Raw genomic sequence first — 16,837 nt, forward strand, 5'->3', positions numbered from 1 at the left:
TGAAAACGTGTTGGTGTGTCTGTCTCTCCCATTACCTTTCTCTTTATCAAAGTATTTATTCAAAAGGTACTATTATTACATCTCAGAAGACAGTTATTCAGAAAACACGTTTTCATTGAAGAAATAGAGAACATGGCTTCCTATGAAAAAATTAAATTACAGTATCATCAAGCTCCAATGGCCTTTATGGAAACTGCCTTAAAAATAATCTACCTACTCCTACTTCTTTATTTTTCACTGATCAAAACTTCTATTGAAATTCTCTTTTCAAAGTCCTTTTTTTAAAAAATGTTTCATTACATAAATACCAATATTGGATTAGGTTCCCTTCTACCCTCTTTCTTTAACATAGACTATTTCAAACTCCAATTTGCAAGTACATTTCCGTTGGCTTCCCGGGAACCTAAGCACCAATTGTGCCATTATACAGCTCTGGGGAGTGTTCTTTAGGTTCTAAACAATTATTTTTTAAATGAACTTTTGAAATATAACCCTTTTTGTTAAGCTCACAAATGACTTTTTTAAAGTGCCCACCCACTTTAAATAAATAAAACACCAATTCTTACAAGGAATGAAAAGAAACCAATTCAAGAGTTAAAAGTGCCCGTGGGAAAGGAAGTACTCATGTTGGTGGTTCTGATTTCTCACCTCTTTTAGAATATTTTGCTCTGTTTGGCCTTTTGATGGTTTTGTGCTCGGTTTATTAAAAGGGTCTGTTTCTTTACAAATTACAAGATCAAATGGGAAGTCTGAAGGGAGAATTCTGTTATCTGGGCTAAAATTATATAGATTGCAAGTAAAGACTGTGTCATTGGGATGGTAGTTGTGAGGCTGCTCTCCTATTACAGACCCCTGAGATATTGAATACTGGTAGCAAACCCTAGTCATTGAGAAAAATTGTGAAATATTTGTACCATGCTGAAATGTGCCCATGAGATTACTGGAGAGGGAGGGTTTTCAATAGTGACATACTGTCCATGTGTATCACTCAGAAACATTGCCAGTTGTTCTTTGGAATATACTTTGCAATATTAAATGTACTCTAAGTAAAAGCTTCCTTCGATAACTCAAAAAGATATCAGAGGGCTGGGGATTTAGATCAGTGGTTCTGCCTCCTGCCTTACAAGCAGAAGGACCTGAGTTTGATCACCAGTACCAAAAAAAAAAAGCTATTTAACATTCTATGAGTACTCCTAGCTAAGTTCTCCTCTTTATAAACAGAAATGAATGTAAATTCTTCAATACTAGTTTTCCAAAGTTATATAGATTATTACACATGCACAAGGAACCATAAGATCTAAATTTGTTTTTAAGTGTCACAGAGGAAATTGTTTTCTGTTTATAATTGCACATTAAATTTCTGGAAGTATGTATACCCTAGCTTTTTCCTAACTTTATGATTTTCCTACATGCATTCTGATAGATTCTGAAAAGACTGAATCTCAAAATTAAGTCTGGAGAGACAGTAGCCTTTGTTGGCCCCAGCGGCAGTGGGAAGAGTACTGCAGTCGAGCTTCTGCAAAGATTCTATGATCCCGATGATGGCTTTGTAAGTGCAGACTGCCAGAAAAACCATGCATAGTCCACATCACAGGATTTAGACACAGCACCTATTACAGAGAGCCGGCAGCTATGTTGGCTTCGAATTTTTAACAGTGTGGCTAAGAGAGAAGCTGCGTCACTTTCTTTCCTTTGTATTCATTCATTTCACAAATATTTATTTAGTGCCTACTACCTGTTTCCTCCAAAATGAGGCCTAACCAGAAAATAATCAGCCTTGTTAATCTAGAGATCAAAAAGGCCAGTCCCAATCAACCTACCTTTGCCTTCCCTCCACTACAGAGCAGCACAAGCAAAAGAATACATGACTCTGGCTATCACCACGGCAATGACCAGCTAGGGCTTATTTTCCAGGAAACGAGGATATGTCAAGCACTAGTCTCAGTCCTAGGAATTTCTCAGTGGACACAACATAACAACCTCTGCTTTCATGGAGTTCATATGCTAGTAGAGATGGACAACCAAGAAAATAAGTAAATTACATACTACTGCATGTCTAAAGTGAAGGGATGTCTTAGAGGAAAACAACACAGTCATTTGTAGTACCCAAAGCTTATCAAGAATTTCAAAGTTTGTCAGCATGTAGAAAATATCTTCACTTTCTTTCTGTAACTTATAACGTTGCTCTTAACTTTTTCATCATTGTAAATGGCATAGAGAACAAGACTGTGATATCCTCGGGTAAGTAATTCCTAATGCTTCTGTTCAAATTTTCAATTTTTAAAAAATCTATTCTTCTAGATCCTTATTTCATCTAAATTTTACTCCTTAGCCTCTGTTTGGTGTATCTAACACCCAGGACTCTGCACTAATATTGACTAAATAAATTACTAGATGAGGACCCCATGTATAAAGTAGTTGCATAGAATATCCATTCTGAGACAACCCCCAAGGTTGGTGAGAAATAGAGGTGCAGTGATCTCTATATCTGGGCTTCTGTCATAGGAATAAGTTGGGCTGGGCTAATGACACCAAATACCATGAAAGCAGAGTTCACTTACTAACAGCAATGAGCAGAGTGGCACTTATCCTTGTGGTTACGTGAAGTACTGATGAGAAGTTAAAATGGGTTCTTCTCAGAAGAACTTTAAAGCTCACATTACTCTTAAAACAACAAAGTGAAGTTTGTTACATATCTCCCCACAATGACATTAGTACTACCTAGAGTATATATCTTACTAATACCTAATTAGTGAATTTTAGAGTAAAAATATTCAGGTTTAGCAAGATTTTAAGCCAATTTTTGAAGTTTTTTTTCTCAGATCCCCATTTATAAGAAAGTGTATTGATAGTATACATATTATGAATAATTTGTCAAAATATAGTCAGTCTTTGATTCCTGAGAAGCACTATTTCTTGGCTCATATTTCAGAGTAGGAAGAAAGACTCTAAAACCAATACAGTAAAAGGCATCATAATATGGTTCCTGTTTTGGATTGGCAGATCACCCTGGACGGAAATGACATCAGAGCCCTGAATGTGCGGCATTATCGAGAACATATCGGGGTAGTCTGCCAAGAGCCCGTTTTGTTTGGGACCACCATCAGCAACAATATTAAGTACGGACGAGATGATGTGACTGATGAAGAGATTGAGAAGGCAGCAAAAGAAGCAAATGCTTATGACTTTATAATGAAGTTTCCCCATGTAAGTCTGTGTGTAGCCTATGTTCTCAGCTTAGAGCTATCACAAAATAAGGTAATGAAGACAATTACCTCTACTGAATAGGGGAAGTGTGATTAATTTGAGTGTCCTAGATGAGACATCTATAGGGGAAAAAAGCATAGCAACAACAAAAGAAAAAAATACACCACTAAAAGAGTAGTTTTTTGTTTGTTTGGGCTTTTTGGTGGGGGGTACTGGGGATCAAATTTGGGACCTATGCACTTGCAAGGCAGGCGGCAGAACCACTGAGCTACACCCCCTGACCTGAAAGCCTAGTTTTAAAAGTGTCATATTTAGTTCTTATTGTTTTTCACTACGTGGGGGAAAAATGAAAAATAAAGTATAACAAAGAAATATACAAGACAAAAGCATCAGCCTGTACTAAGAAACTATAAAAAGTTGACTTGTGAGGCCATCTTGTGGCTAAGAATGGGAATGTCAACACAATATATTGCTTGGTTCTCTAATAATGCAGAGGGAAAACACTTTTTAAAGCACATAGCATTAATATTGGGTAAGAAATGTGAAATCATACCTGTAAAGAGATATACTAAACTAAAAGTATTAGTAATAACACATATCATATCTCAATGAGTATTTAGAATTGATAGCTATAAAACCTTTTATTTATAAATAATTACTGAAGTTTTAGTTCATCGTTATAACCTGAAATTGTTGCACGGAGCACCCCGTGAAATATGAAAGAATGATATTTGAAATTAAAATACATATAGTGACTAGGGGTATAGATTATTGGTAAAGGACTTGCCTAGCGTGCCCAAGTCCATGGGTTTCACCCCAAGCACCACAGAAATATAAAATAAAATACATATAAAATTTCAAAATAACAGAAGTTAACAGTACCAAAAAACCACCTTGACATATTTTATGAACCACTACTAAATTGGTAAGAATTCTTTTTTTAGAAAATGAAAAGATTTATTATGCCAGTAATTATTTCCTGTCCCGTTATTTAGGCTCATAATCAGCACAGTATTGAGGCCACCAAAATCATAAAGGCTTTGTTGTGATTGGCTTAGAGTTTGGAAAAACACTGCCTTTTGTTGTCCTTTTCCCATTTCAGTGACTTGCTTTCCTTTAAATAATGAATGCTTTCCAGTTTCCTACTTGGAATAGGCAACTAACAGGTGTCTCTTAAAGCCCTAAACATTATGATTGGCTTTGCTAAAAGGCCAACACTACATAAAGATGCTTCTTCCTATAAATGTAATAGTAAAACCTAAAGCTATAATCCAAAGAACAAAGTACTGCTTACCACAGGGAAAACTAAATTTCATGGATATGGCTAACCAGAGAAATAGAAAAAATAAGTATAAAAATAATATTTCCAGGTATGGGGATATGGCTCAGAGGTAGAACACTTGGCTAAAATGTATAAGCCTCTGGCTTTGATCCCTAGCACCATAAAAAGACAAAATAAAGGTTCCAGACATAGTTAATTCAGACAAGTGAAAATGTAGGGAAAACTATTTTCTAAATGAATAGCATTACTTCTGTATAAATATATATATATTTATACATATAATATATAACATATATATTATATATATGTATATATATATTTCAAAACTAATATATTAAAATTTGCTGATTCTGGCTAGCCTTTCAACCATAATGTACCACACAACTAGCTAAAATATATGAGGTGTAGGACAATCATTTTTAAGCATGGGTCAAGAGATAGAGATTGAACCCTGAAAGAAAGCTTCCCAAGAAGAAATTCCATGAATTTGCAGCATTCTTCCAGGAGCAAACTTCTGACCTCACTTGTGTGAACTCTAATCAGCTAGAATGTGGCGGTCCCACTGGCCTGGAAGGCAGAGATCAAATTGTAGCACAACTTAGGAAAGGTGATAAAAGAGCTGTGGGACTGAGGGAAGACTGGAAGTCCAGGTGGGCATTCCTTGGGAATCCTGGTTTGAGATAAGACTGCAAAGGTTTATCAGAGAAACAATTACAAAGCTGAGAGTAGAAAGATATGGAAGTGCAGCCCAGCTGGAATGGAGAAGTCCCATTTAGACCTTTTTAACACCTCAGACATGATGCTAAGATGCCAAATAAGCTACCCCTTAGAGGTAAGGACCCTATCTTACAGTAAGACCAACTCTAAAACCCAGCCATGAAAAGACCCCAGAAGAGACTGAATTTGGGGGTTGGGTCCTGCAGGTTACAAGGTTTCGTTCCATCAGGTATAAAACTAAGAGTGCATACGTTCAAGGTGATGATCAGTCAGTATTTGAACTGCCTATTGCAGTAAAAATCAATAGTTATTCAAAAGAAAACAGAATTCAGAGTCTCTCCAACATGTCATGCACAATATTCAGCATATAATTTACAAAGCCAAAAGGTGCACAAAACAGGAAAATAACTCATGAGCAAAAAATCATAATAAAAAAGTATTTATTCCCTTAAGAAAAGCGCTTCAAAAATATACAAGGAAAAATTAATACATCTCAAATAGAAAAATCCACAATTTTAGTTGTAGGCTTTGGTATTTAGAACAAATAGGCAGAAAATCAATAATGATATAGATGACTTGAACCATACTACCAACTGAATATAACTGACGTTCATTTCCTCCAACACAGCAGCATAAATTCTTGTGGAACATTCCCTGAAATAAACAATATTCTGGTCTATGAAAAACAAACAAAGCAAAACTTTGGCAATTTCAATGAAGAGAAAGCATATGAAATATGTTCTCCAACCATAATAGAATAAAACTAGATATTAGTAACTTAGATATATCTGAAAAATGCATAAATATTTGAAAATTGAATAAATATTTCTAAATAAAATGTAATAAAAGAGAGAGGCTCAGAAAAAAATGAAAATTATTCTGAACTAAATGAAAATTCAATGCAATACTATTGGCAGAATATAGTTAAACCACTGATTTTAGAGAAATTTATATTAAATGCTTATTTTTAGAAAAAAAATCCCATTATCAGCAAAACAAGTTTCTACTTTAATAAACTAGAGAAAGAACAAATTAAACCAAATCAAAAAGAGAAGCAAAATAATACAGATGAGAGCAGAAATCAATGAAAAGAACTGAAACCCAAAGCTGTCTCCTTGTCTATAGCGAGACTGAGGAAGGAAAAACGAGGAGGGTGGATGGGAGGGAGAGAGACAGGAATGAACAGCATCAGAAGTGAAGGACGAAGGCCCGGGATAGAGCTCAGTGGTTCCACCTCCTGCCTCTCAAGCATAAGGTCCCAAGTTTGATCCCCGATACCAAAAAAGAAAAGAAATGAAAGTTGTGTGACTACTGATCATAAAGACTCTAAAGAAAAAAAAAATTTTTTTTTTTTTTACCAGGGATCAAAATCAGAACCTTGTGATTGCGAGGCAGGCAGCAGCACCACTGAGCTTAATCCCTGGCCCAAGAAACATAACTTTAATGAGCCTGAAACTACTAAAAATTTGACAGGATCTCTAAATAGCAACATTAGCTACAAATAAAATTAAAATTAAAAGTAGGATTCACAATGGCATCAAAAAACAAAATACTTAAGAATAAATGTAATAAGAGATTTCTAAGTATTCTATGTAAAAATTATAAAACATTGCTGACTAAAATGAAAGAAGACTTAGAGACGGTAGGGCTTATTCATTGGTTCAGAGATTCAGGATTCTAAAGATACGCAATCTCAAGTTGATCTACAAATCTGATTCTTTACCAGTCAGAATTTCATCAATCCTTTTGTGCATGTGTAGAAATTTACATATCCTGATTCTGTCATTTATTTGGAAATTCAAAGGATCAAAACCAAAACAATTTTGAAAGACAAAGCTGGAGGACCTACAATATAATTTTAAGACAACAGTAGTGGCATAAAAATAAAAATACAGATCAGTGAAATGGAGAGTCCAGCAATAATCCCACACATACCTAATCCACTAATCTTTGACAAGGCAAACAGAATTCAGTAGGAAAAGAGAAACTTTTCTAAACAAATGGTGCTAGAATAATTGTATATCTATATGGGAAAAAAATGAAATGTGACCTTTGTATTCCACTCACACAAAAAATTGATTTGCTGAGCCGGGCATGGTGGCGCACTCCTGTAATCCCAGCACTCAGGAGGCTGAGGCAGGAGGATCGCTGTGAGTTCGAGACCAGCCTGGGCTACACAGTGAGTTCCAGGTCAGTCTCAACTACGTAGTGAGACCCTGTCTCAAAAAACAACAACCAAAAAAAAAAATTGATTTGCTATAGATCTTAGAGCAAAATGTTAAAGTTTAAACTTCAAAAATAAAAACTTAGAACAAAAAGTCTTTGTAACTTTGAGGCAGACAAAGAATTCCCAGGCAAAAGCACATTAAAGAAAAAATAAGGTAAACTGGACTTAAAGCCCCCTTTTTAAAAGATACTGTTTTGAATATAAAAGGGCAAAACAAAATACAAGAAAATATTAATAGTTTACATGTCTGACAAGAACAGGAATACAAAATATATAAAAACTATTACAACTAATACAAAAAATTTAAGTGGGCAAAAACTTGAACAAACATTTCACAAAATAATCAAGAGCACATTACAAATGAAACATAGTAAACATTATTAGTCACCAGGGAAATCCAAAATAAACACAATTGAGATACTATTTTATACTTAATAAATACCAAAAAAAATTTTTAGAACTAACAAACTATTGGTGATGATGGAAGCTAATAGATTCCCACTCATTCTTATAAAAATACAACCAGTAATTAGAAACTAATTTAGCTATGTATTATGTTAAACGTGTAATTATGAATCAGTATTCTATTTCTAAGTACTTTCCAAAAGAAATGAAGACAAGATAACAGAAATATCTTTCACATGACTACATAGAGTCACTTTATGTCTTATAGTCAAAAATTGAGGGCTGGGGATTTAGTTCAGTGGTTCTGCCACCTGCCTTGCAAACTCACAGACCTGAGTTTGATCCCTGGTACCAAAAAAAAAAAAAATTGTGAAAACAATCAGCTGAATAGATGAACAAATTGCTGCTAGATGAAACACAGGATTCTCTGTGAAATCTCATTTTCAGAAAAACAATGAATTTTTTAGCCTAAATACTGCATGAAACATACATTAAAATTTGCTTTTCTAAAATTCAAATTAAACTGAACTATGTGGAGCTTTTGTGGGCTTTGTTTGGTTTTACTAAATCTAACAATCCCACTGTGTGGAGTACTACTGAATAATAAATCAATATAAATTGTGGCTAGACCATGGAGAAATCTCAAAAACATTGTGCTGGGTAAAAGAAAGTGCAACTTGTATGACTCCATCTCTGCAGCTAGCTGTAAAACCAGCACAATTAACTTACAACAACAAAAAAAATCATATCAGAGGTATCCTGTGGCAGGGTTTGTGTTTAGACTAAGAAAGGGCATCAGAAAACTTTCTAGATGAAAGTAATGTTCTGTATCTTTACTGTGGTAAAATGGGTGTACTCATTTGACAAAAGCCATAGAGCTGCATCCTTAAAATAAATGTGTTATGTATAAATTATTCTACAATAAGTTTGATATGTTTTAAACTATGAAAATCAGCCTCTAGAAATTAAAAGCTTGGAAAGAATATAAGGGTTAATCTGAAAATACAATGAATGTTTAAATTTTTTAAATTTATTACAGTAAAGGACACATTACCAAGGATGATGGGATATGTGTGTTCAAAGTGAGAAGGAGTAGCCGGGTGTGGTGGCACATGCCTATAATCCCAGCACTCGGGAGGCTGAGGCAGGAGGATCCCTGTAAATTCAAGACCAACCTGGGCTACATAGTGAGTTCCAGGTCAGTCTCAACTACATAGTAAGACCCTGTCTCAAAAAAACAAAAACAAACAAACAAACAAAGTGAGAAGGAGTATTTTGAGGGGGATTAATTTTTCTTTTACTGTAATAAACTTTTTAATTTAAACATTCACTGTATCTTTCAATCACACCCTATTGATCAAATGTTTATGACAATCTCTGTTGACTGAAATTATCCACCTTATTTACTGGATCTAGCATCATGTGACTTCTGGCTCTTTTCCATAGTCAAAATGACTGTGAAAGGTAAACATTTTGAATCTATTTGTGACATTGAGGTAACCACAACAGAACAGCTATAGATACAGTGAAGACTCCCAAAACTGCTCCAGAAGGTGGGAAGAGGGTGTTTGAAGTAAAGGGGAATATATTGAGGGTGGGTTCGTGGCAATGTGTCTATTATTGTAATAATTTCACTACAATTAGAAAATTCAAAATATTTAATGATCGGACCTCATCTTTAACTTGAAGAAATGAACTTTGAATTAGAGACATAACGCAATGGAATGTTACCTACTTCACTGTTGCAGGTAGTTACCCTCATCATAAATTTATAACAGTATCTACTTTATTAAAGATAATATTAAAAATAAAAGAAAAGCTAAAAAAGTTTTCCAAGATTGAAAAAAAAAAGTTTTAGGGAGAAGTCGTTTCTTGCCGTAATTTTTTCACACTGCTTTTCCAAGTATACAGGAAGGAAATTGTGGCTAATGCATCAAATTGCTAATGAACTTTTCAAATAATAGGAATGGAAGTGTATTAAGAGACATTTAAAGATTTTAAAGCATTCTAAGAATGTCTAAAAGAAATTTGAAAATGAGCTCCAATAGAAACTCTTGTTTGTTATATGCTCTAATTTGTGTTAGTCCTAGCCAAATTTTTCTTATCTTCTTTCATAGATTCTTTTTTTAACCAAGAACGTATTAAAAGTCGTAAGCAGCCTGGCTAACGTAGTGATTCAGAGGGTATTAAAACACAACTTTGTCATTTCCTGTTGGAATCATTTAATCATCCTACCTTCTACTTCTTGCCTTTTTCCCCCCCTTACATTATATTAGAAGTTTAATACTTTGGTGGGAGAAAAAGGAGCTCAAATGAGTGGAGGGCAGAAACAGAGAATCGCAATCGCTCGAGCTTTAGTTCGAAACCCCAAAATTCTGATCTTAGATGAGGCTACATCTGCGCTAGATACAGAAAGCGAATCAGTTGTTCAAGCTGCACTGGAGAAGGTAAGTGAACAGAAGCATTTATTTCCATATATGTGGTTCACTATTGCTTTTAAGTACAAGAAAGTATAGTTTCATTGTGTATTACTAAATTGAGAGACGTCCTTAAGTTGTGGGTGCAAAGTGTGATTTGGAGGGAGAAGCAAATGTGGTGGTTGGTACCAAATGCATACACACTCACACACACACACACACACACACACTCATGCACACACAGAAATACATATGGCTGATATGAAAACAATCATTCCATGTATCCCTCCATGTCAATAAGTCTGTAAAATACAGCCATGGGCATCCTTTGGCTATTTCCACCTACACCCAAGGAATTCTTCTCCAACCATTTCCCATCTCCAGGGCAGCCCAGAGTATTCATTTTAACAGATTCTCACCTCAAGTGGAAAAACACAGAACCTGAGCCATTCTCCTCCAACAGTCCTGGGCCCCTCAAACCTCCAGTGACCTCCTAGTGCACCGAATTACATGCATCTGGGAGCGCCATTGAAAAACCCTTAAATACTGTTCTGAACGTGGCCTTGAGATCCCTTAGAAGACTAATGGCACATTTCACTTCGCATTTGCATGGAAATGTATTAAGTGTTCTTTCTTGCTAAGAAAATTACAGGCTTCTCTTTCAATACTGACTTTATGGGCCCAGAAACAGATACTGGCAGCCAGGGTGCTCACTGCTTATTGAAAAATCTATGAGTTGCTATCATTTACTCACAAATCAGATTGTGTATGACTTTGCCCTTGTTCCCCTCCCATGATGAGAGTGCCATGTGTTGCTTGTATGATATGAAAATCCTTATTTATTGTGGACAGTTTGCCAATAGGGTTCATTCTGGTAGAGAAGAAACAAGGGTAAGGTTAATGTTTTATTCATTTACTTGTACTTAGTAACTAGGATAGGGATCACTGTCTAGAATACACTCAGTAAATTTTTTTTCATAATGGTGATGTTTGGTTATTTAGGGCTTAATGTACTAAAAATGATTTCACTTTATGTATTTGTCTTTTAAGCAATATGAGATTTTAAAAATATACTAGGCATTGTGGTTGTTAGAGGTTAAATGTTGTGCCCGTTGTCTTTTATTCCAATATGTAATCACCCAAGCAATCAAAACTAGTTAAGACTTTTTAAATTAACAGTTGCTTGGCAACATGATAAAACTAATAAATATTCTTTTCTACAGGTCTTTACTTTCCACCTCCCCATAGTAAACTGACCACCACTATAAAATGAAATCTCTGTCATAGGTAAAAAGGGAATTGCAAAATGTTTATAAACTGTTACACTAAAATAGGTGCACTCACCAAAAAGATGAAGGGAACATACAGTTATGTTTTTTAAAAACAAAAATATGTTTGAAGAAATGCAGCGTTAGGTGATTTTGTCTTTGTGGAAACATCATGGAGTGTGTAGAGGTTAGAGCCTATTCTACACCTAGGCCTACTGTCTCCCGGCCACACACACACACACACACACACACACACATGGTGCTCCTGCTCTGAATTCTGTGGCCACTGTATCACAATGTGTATCTAAACACAGGAAAAGCACAATAAAAGAATAATGCAAAGCATAAACTTGGCGCACCTCTGACCTCTGTAGGGTTCTTACCAGGAATGGAACTTGCAGGACTGGAAGTTGGTCTGTTGAGTCACTCAGTGAGAGGAACATGAATGTGAAGGTTGAGGACATTACGACGCACTGCTGGAGACTTTATATACACTTAGGCTACACTACATTTATTTTTAATTCTTTTTTCAATACTTCATTTTTAGTTTACTTTATAGAATTTAGCTTTTTTTAATATTTTACTTTTTGGTAGGACTTTTTTTTTTTTTTTTTTTTTTGGTTTTTTGGTTTTTTTGAGACAGGGTCTCACTGTGTAGTTGAGCCTGACCTGGAACTCACTATGTAGCCCAGGCTGGCCTCGAACTTGCAGCAATCCTCCTGCCTCAGCCTCCCAAGTGCTGGGGTTACAGGTGTGAGCCACCACGCCCGGCTTAGGACTAATATATTTTAAAACACAAACATTTATATAGCTATTCAAAAATAATTTCTTTCCTCACATCATAATTCTGTAAGCTGTCTTCCACTTTTTAAAAAAAAAATTTTTGGAGTTTTTGTTTGTTTTTTTTGATACCAGGGATCGAACTCGGGTCCTTGCATTTGCAAGGCAGGCGGTGGAACCACTGAGCTAAATCCCCGGCCCCACTTTTAAATTTTTTAACTTTTTAAATGTTTTCGTTAAAAACTGAGATACAAGCAGCACACATGTTAACCCAGGCCTATACAGGCTCAGAACCATCAGCATCACCATCTGCTACCTCCACACTGTGCCCCCAGGGGATTTTCAGGGTCAGTAACGCTGGTGGAGTTGTCATCCCCTAGGGCCCCAAAGCCTCTTCCTGGAGTCCCTCCTAAAAGACCCACTGCCTGCAGCTATTTCACAGTTAACTCTTCCTTTATGTAAGTAAAAGGAGTACATTCTAAAATAATGATCACAAGTAGAGTTGTTTGGCAAATACATAAGCCAACAACAGTCATTTATCATTATCAAGTATTAAGTATTGTACATAATTGTATGAGCTGCACTTTCATACAACTGATGATGAAATAGATTTGCTAACTTGTTTGCTAACTTATGTGGAAATAAGAATTAAGAGATCTCAGGCTATAAAAAGAAAACATTTTATCAAACATTATTCTGTGATCTTAATTAGCTAGCACAGGTGACCTTATTTTCAACGCTTTAGCTTTTGAATATTTGCCTTTCTAAGGGGTCTCAACCTAAGCGTACGTATCTTCACATGAGTAGGTCCTGGCACGTTGAAAGTAAACCTCAAGAAAAGGGTGAATCATTAAATATGGCTTCTAAACGCTGATACTTTGTCATTTGTCATCCCTTTTGACATAAAAGAAACCATCTTCATACCAGGGAGGTAGCCTGACAGCAATCCCACATTAGTGAACCACAAAACATTAGTTAACTGACTCAGACACTAACCCAGTTGGCTTTCAACATCATAGTGAGGTAGTTCAGGAACCAGAAAGCCTGTGCTTTCCTTTAAACTACCATCATGACCTTCTTACAGGAGATGGTCAGTTAAAACTTAATAGGCGTAAGGGGAAGTAAACCAGTAGTGAAAATTTTTCACACTATATTCTTGGAACACAGGGTGTTAGGTTTCCAAGACTTCTCAGGTGTGTGAGTGGGGGGTGGAAACAGGTAGGGCTGCCCTGTCCCAATCTCCTGCCAGTTCAAACAAAGCCGTAACCCATTTGCATGGCTTTTTAAAAAATTTTCATTCTACATATGCTTTTATTTGATTTTTTAAATTGCAGCTTAAAAAGAAAAATGTAGAGGAATATAGAATTTATGGAGCCTATGTCACCAAGAGTCCCCAGTCCAACTGACACAGCCTTCCTGGAGGCAGTTGGTAGGTTTACATAGGTTTCCCACACCATACTTGCCACCAGGATACTAGACTCTCTGTGTTTACAGGATTCTCCAAAGTATATATTAGACCTGTTCCTCTGAGATATATTAAGCTTTGTATTATACCTTCCTTTTCTTCTTACCCACCTTTGCCCAAGGTGTCGTAAGGCACCTTGCCTGGCAGTTCTGGGAAGGAATTTTTTTTCAGCTTTAATTGAGTTTATTGGTACATTTTAGGGATACAGTACAGTTACATTCATTGTTGGGATCTTGTACCTCTACATGACAAGTCTTAATTCTCATTTTTTCCCCTTCCCCCTGTCCTCCCTTCACCCCCTCCTCCCCTCCCCATCTACAAACACTTTATTTCCATCTTTTCATTCTCTCACATTTTTTTTCTTTTCCCTTATTACCCTTCCCCTACCCATCCCACCTTCCCTACACCTTTAGCTCCTTTCTTCCTGGGAAGGATGTTTTAAAGTACCCTCTATTACAAAGTCTAAGCTAATCACCTGATGATGTACAACTGTGTGTGGAATTGTGAAAAAATCTGAAACTTATCAGCAAAGTCTAATAAAGATCTCTCTATTGACCTATGGTCAAAAATTTAATTATTTGGTTTGTATAAACTGTAACATAAGAGAGGAGGTACTAGGAAATGTTTTAAAAAATGTATTTTCTGTATGAAATAGTAACAACGAAGATGTATTGATCACCTACCTGAAGTAACTGGATAAACAGTAGGATAAGTTGTATTACCTCACCTGTAGAGTAGTTCTGAACAAAAACAAAGCTTCAGCTCGAATTTTCTTGATCTATATTTTTTGAGTTTGTTTTTTTTTTTTTGAAGACAGAATCTTGCTATGTAGCCCAGGCTTGCCTCAAACTCACAGTAGTTCTCCTGCCTCTGCCAAAAAAGTCTTGCCTAACAAAATTTCCATGCCTTAGGTCTGAGCTCTTGTGGTTCACAGTGGCTAGTACATCACATTTATGAGCCAGTGCAAATGTATTTTTCTACTACCTTAAGCTTAACCTTATACTTGTACAAACTTGTAGGCACCCCTTATAAACCTTTGAAGCACAGTTTTGTCACTTTTAAATTATTAAATACTTCTGATTTCTTTGATACGCTCAGATGTTAATTTATGCTATAATAATTAAATAGTAATGTAATAAGTACTTAAATCAAATATTTCTACCAGGAGACTGGCAGAGTAAATATGGGTGACAGCAGGCTGTTCAGCCTCCTGAGGTCCTAACAGTATCAACACAGCCTGCACGTTAGGGTGCTGTACGGATATGCTTCTTTTGTTTGATTGTTATTCTTAAAGGCCTTTTGTGAGGTTTAACTGACATACAGTAAACTGTACATATTAAAATACACAATTAGAAGAATTTTGGGCATATATGTAAACTTGAAATGGTTTCACACACTTGTAAAACCATCACCACAGTCAGGATAGTTGCCCACATTTTTCAGATGTGTTTTGTAACTACTCCATCTGGACCCTCTGAGCCTCCTCCCCTGACCTTTGGCAACCACTGATTTCCTTAGTGTCACTAGAGATTAATTTATATTTTCTAAAATTTTATATAATTACAATAAAAAAGAATGTATTCTGTCCTGTCTGGTTACTTTCATTTGGTTAACTGTTTTGAGACTTATTCATGTTGTAGAATGCACCAGTAATTTCTTCTCATTCCTTTTTTATTGGTGAATAGTATTCTGTTATGTGGATATACCACAGTTTGAATGAATTAATATTAATATTCATTTGAGTTATTCAATTTGTTTTCATTTTTTCAATGCTACAGATAAAAGTGCAGTCTGTGCTTGCTTCGGCAGCATAAAGACCAAATAGGAGCTGAGGGTATAGCACAATGATGAAGCTGAGTTCAGTCTCCAGCATACCCCCCCAAAAAAAGTACTTTAAACATTCATATGCAAGTCTTTGTGTAGGCATATGTTTTGCCTTTCTTGGGTACATGCCTAGAATTTGAACAGCTGGATCTTATGATAGGTTTATATTTAATTGTTTAAGTGCCAGACTATTTTGCTTTTACATTCTTACTCGCAATATAACACTTGTCATAACCAGTCATTTTAATTGTAGCTATCTGAAGAAATGTATGGTAGTTTATCATTGTGAATTTAATTTGCATAATCCTGATACCTAATGATGATAAATATTTTTATATGCTTAGCAATTAACCATATATGATATATTCTATTCAAATATTTTGGTCATTTTAGGTAGGTCATTCATTTTCTTACTGAGTTTAAAGAGTTCTTTATATACGTTTTTGTGGTATTGGGAATCAAACCTAGGACTGCTCAATAGCTGAGCTCATCCCAAAACCATTTTATTTTTTTATTTTAAGACAGGGTCTGGCTGTGTTGCCCAGGCTAGCCTAAACCTTGTGATCTTCCTGCCTTACCCTACTGAGTAGCTAGGATTACATGCATGTACCACTATACCCAGCTATATATTCTTTATATTTCTGGACATAGGTATTTATCAGATATATGATTAGAAAACAGTTCTTCCCATTCTGGGGCTTATCTTTCCATTCATTAATTTAAGATGTCTTCCTTAAATTTCATGGAGTTGTTCAACTTGATGAAATTTAGTTTATCATTTTTTCTTTTGAAAAATAAAATTATTAGAGTTTTAGTTAATATTTTGCCAAATCCAAAGTCATGAAGATTTTATCATATATTTTCTTATTGAATTACTATAGCTTTAGGATTTTCTTTTTATTTTATTTTATTTTTTTATTCTTTTTATTGAGTTTATTGGTATAATCTAGGTATACAATACAGTTACATTCATTATTGGAATCTTGTACCTTAACATGATAGGTCTTGATTCTCATTTTTTCCCCTTGTCCCTGCCCTCCCTTTACCTCCTCCTCCCCTCCCCATTTACAAATACTTTATTTCCATTTTTTCAATTTCTCATATATTTTCCTCTTCCTTATTACCTTTCCCCCACCCTTGCCACTTTTCCTACATGTTTAGCCCTTTACTTCCTATTTCACATTATTAATTATCTCATTAGGATCTTGTGTACTATTATAGTTTTTCACACCAGAAAAACTATTT

At 35.4% G+C, this 16,837-nt stretch overlaps 1 protein-coding gene across 1 annotated transcript in view; it reads left to right on the top strand.

The window, feature by feature from the left end:
- Positions 1-16,837, top strand: part of Abcb5 (ATP binding cassette subfamily B member 5) — an 87,571-nt gene that overhangs the window by 14,753 nt on the left and 55,981 nt on the right. The window contains exons 11-13 of the mRNA XM_010641096.1: positions 1,424-1,549; positions 3,004-3,207; positions 10,115-10,285. Of these exons, the coding sequence (XP_010639398.1) occupies positions 1,424-1,549; positions 3,004-3,207; positions 10,115-10,285 (501 nt within the window). The remainder of the gene's footprint in view (positions 1-1,423; positions 1,550-3,003; positions 3,208-10,114; positions 10,286-16,837) is intronic.

The sequence above is a fragment of the Fukomys damarensis genome, unplaced genomic scaffold (assembly GCF_012274545.1).
Source record: "Fukomys damarensis isolate Sample0158 unplaced genomic scaffold, DMR_v1.0_HiC HiC_scaffold_4, whole genome shotgun sequence".
Taxonomy (NCBI): domain Eukaryota; kingdom Metazoa; phylum Chordata; class Mammalia; order Rodentia; family Bathyergidae; genus Fukomys; species Fukomys damarensis.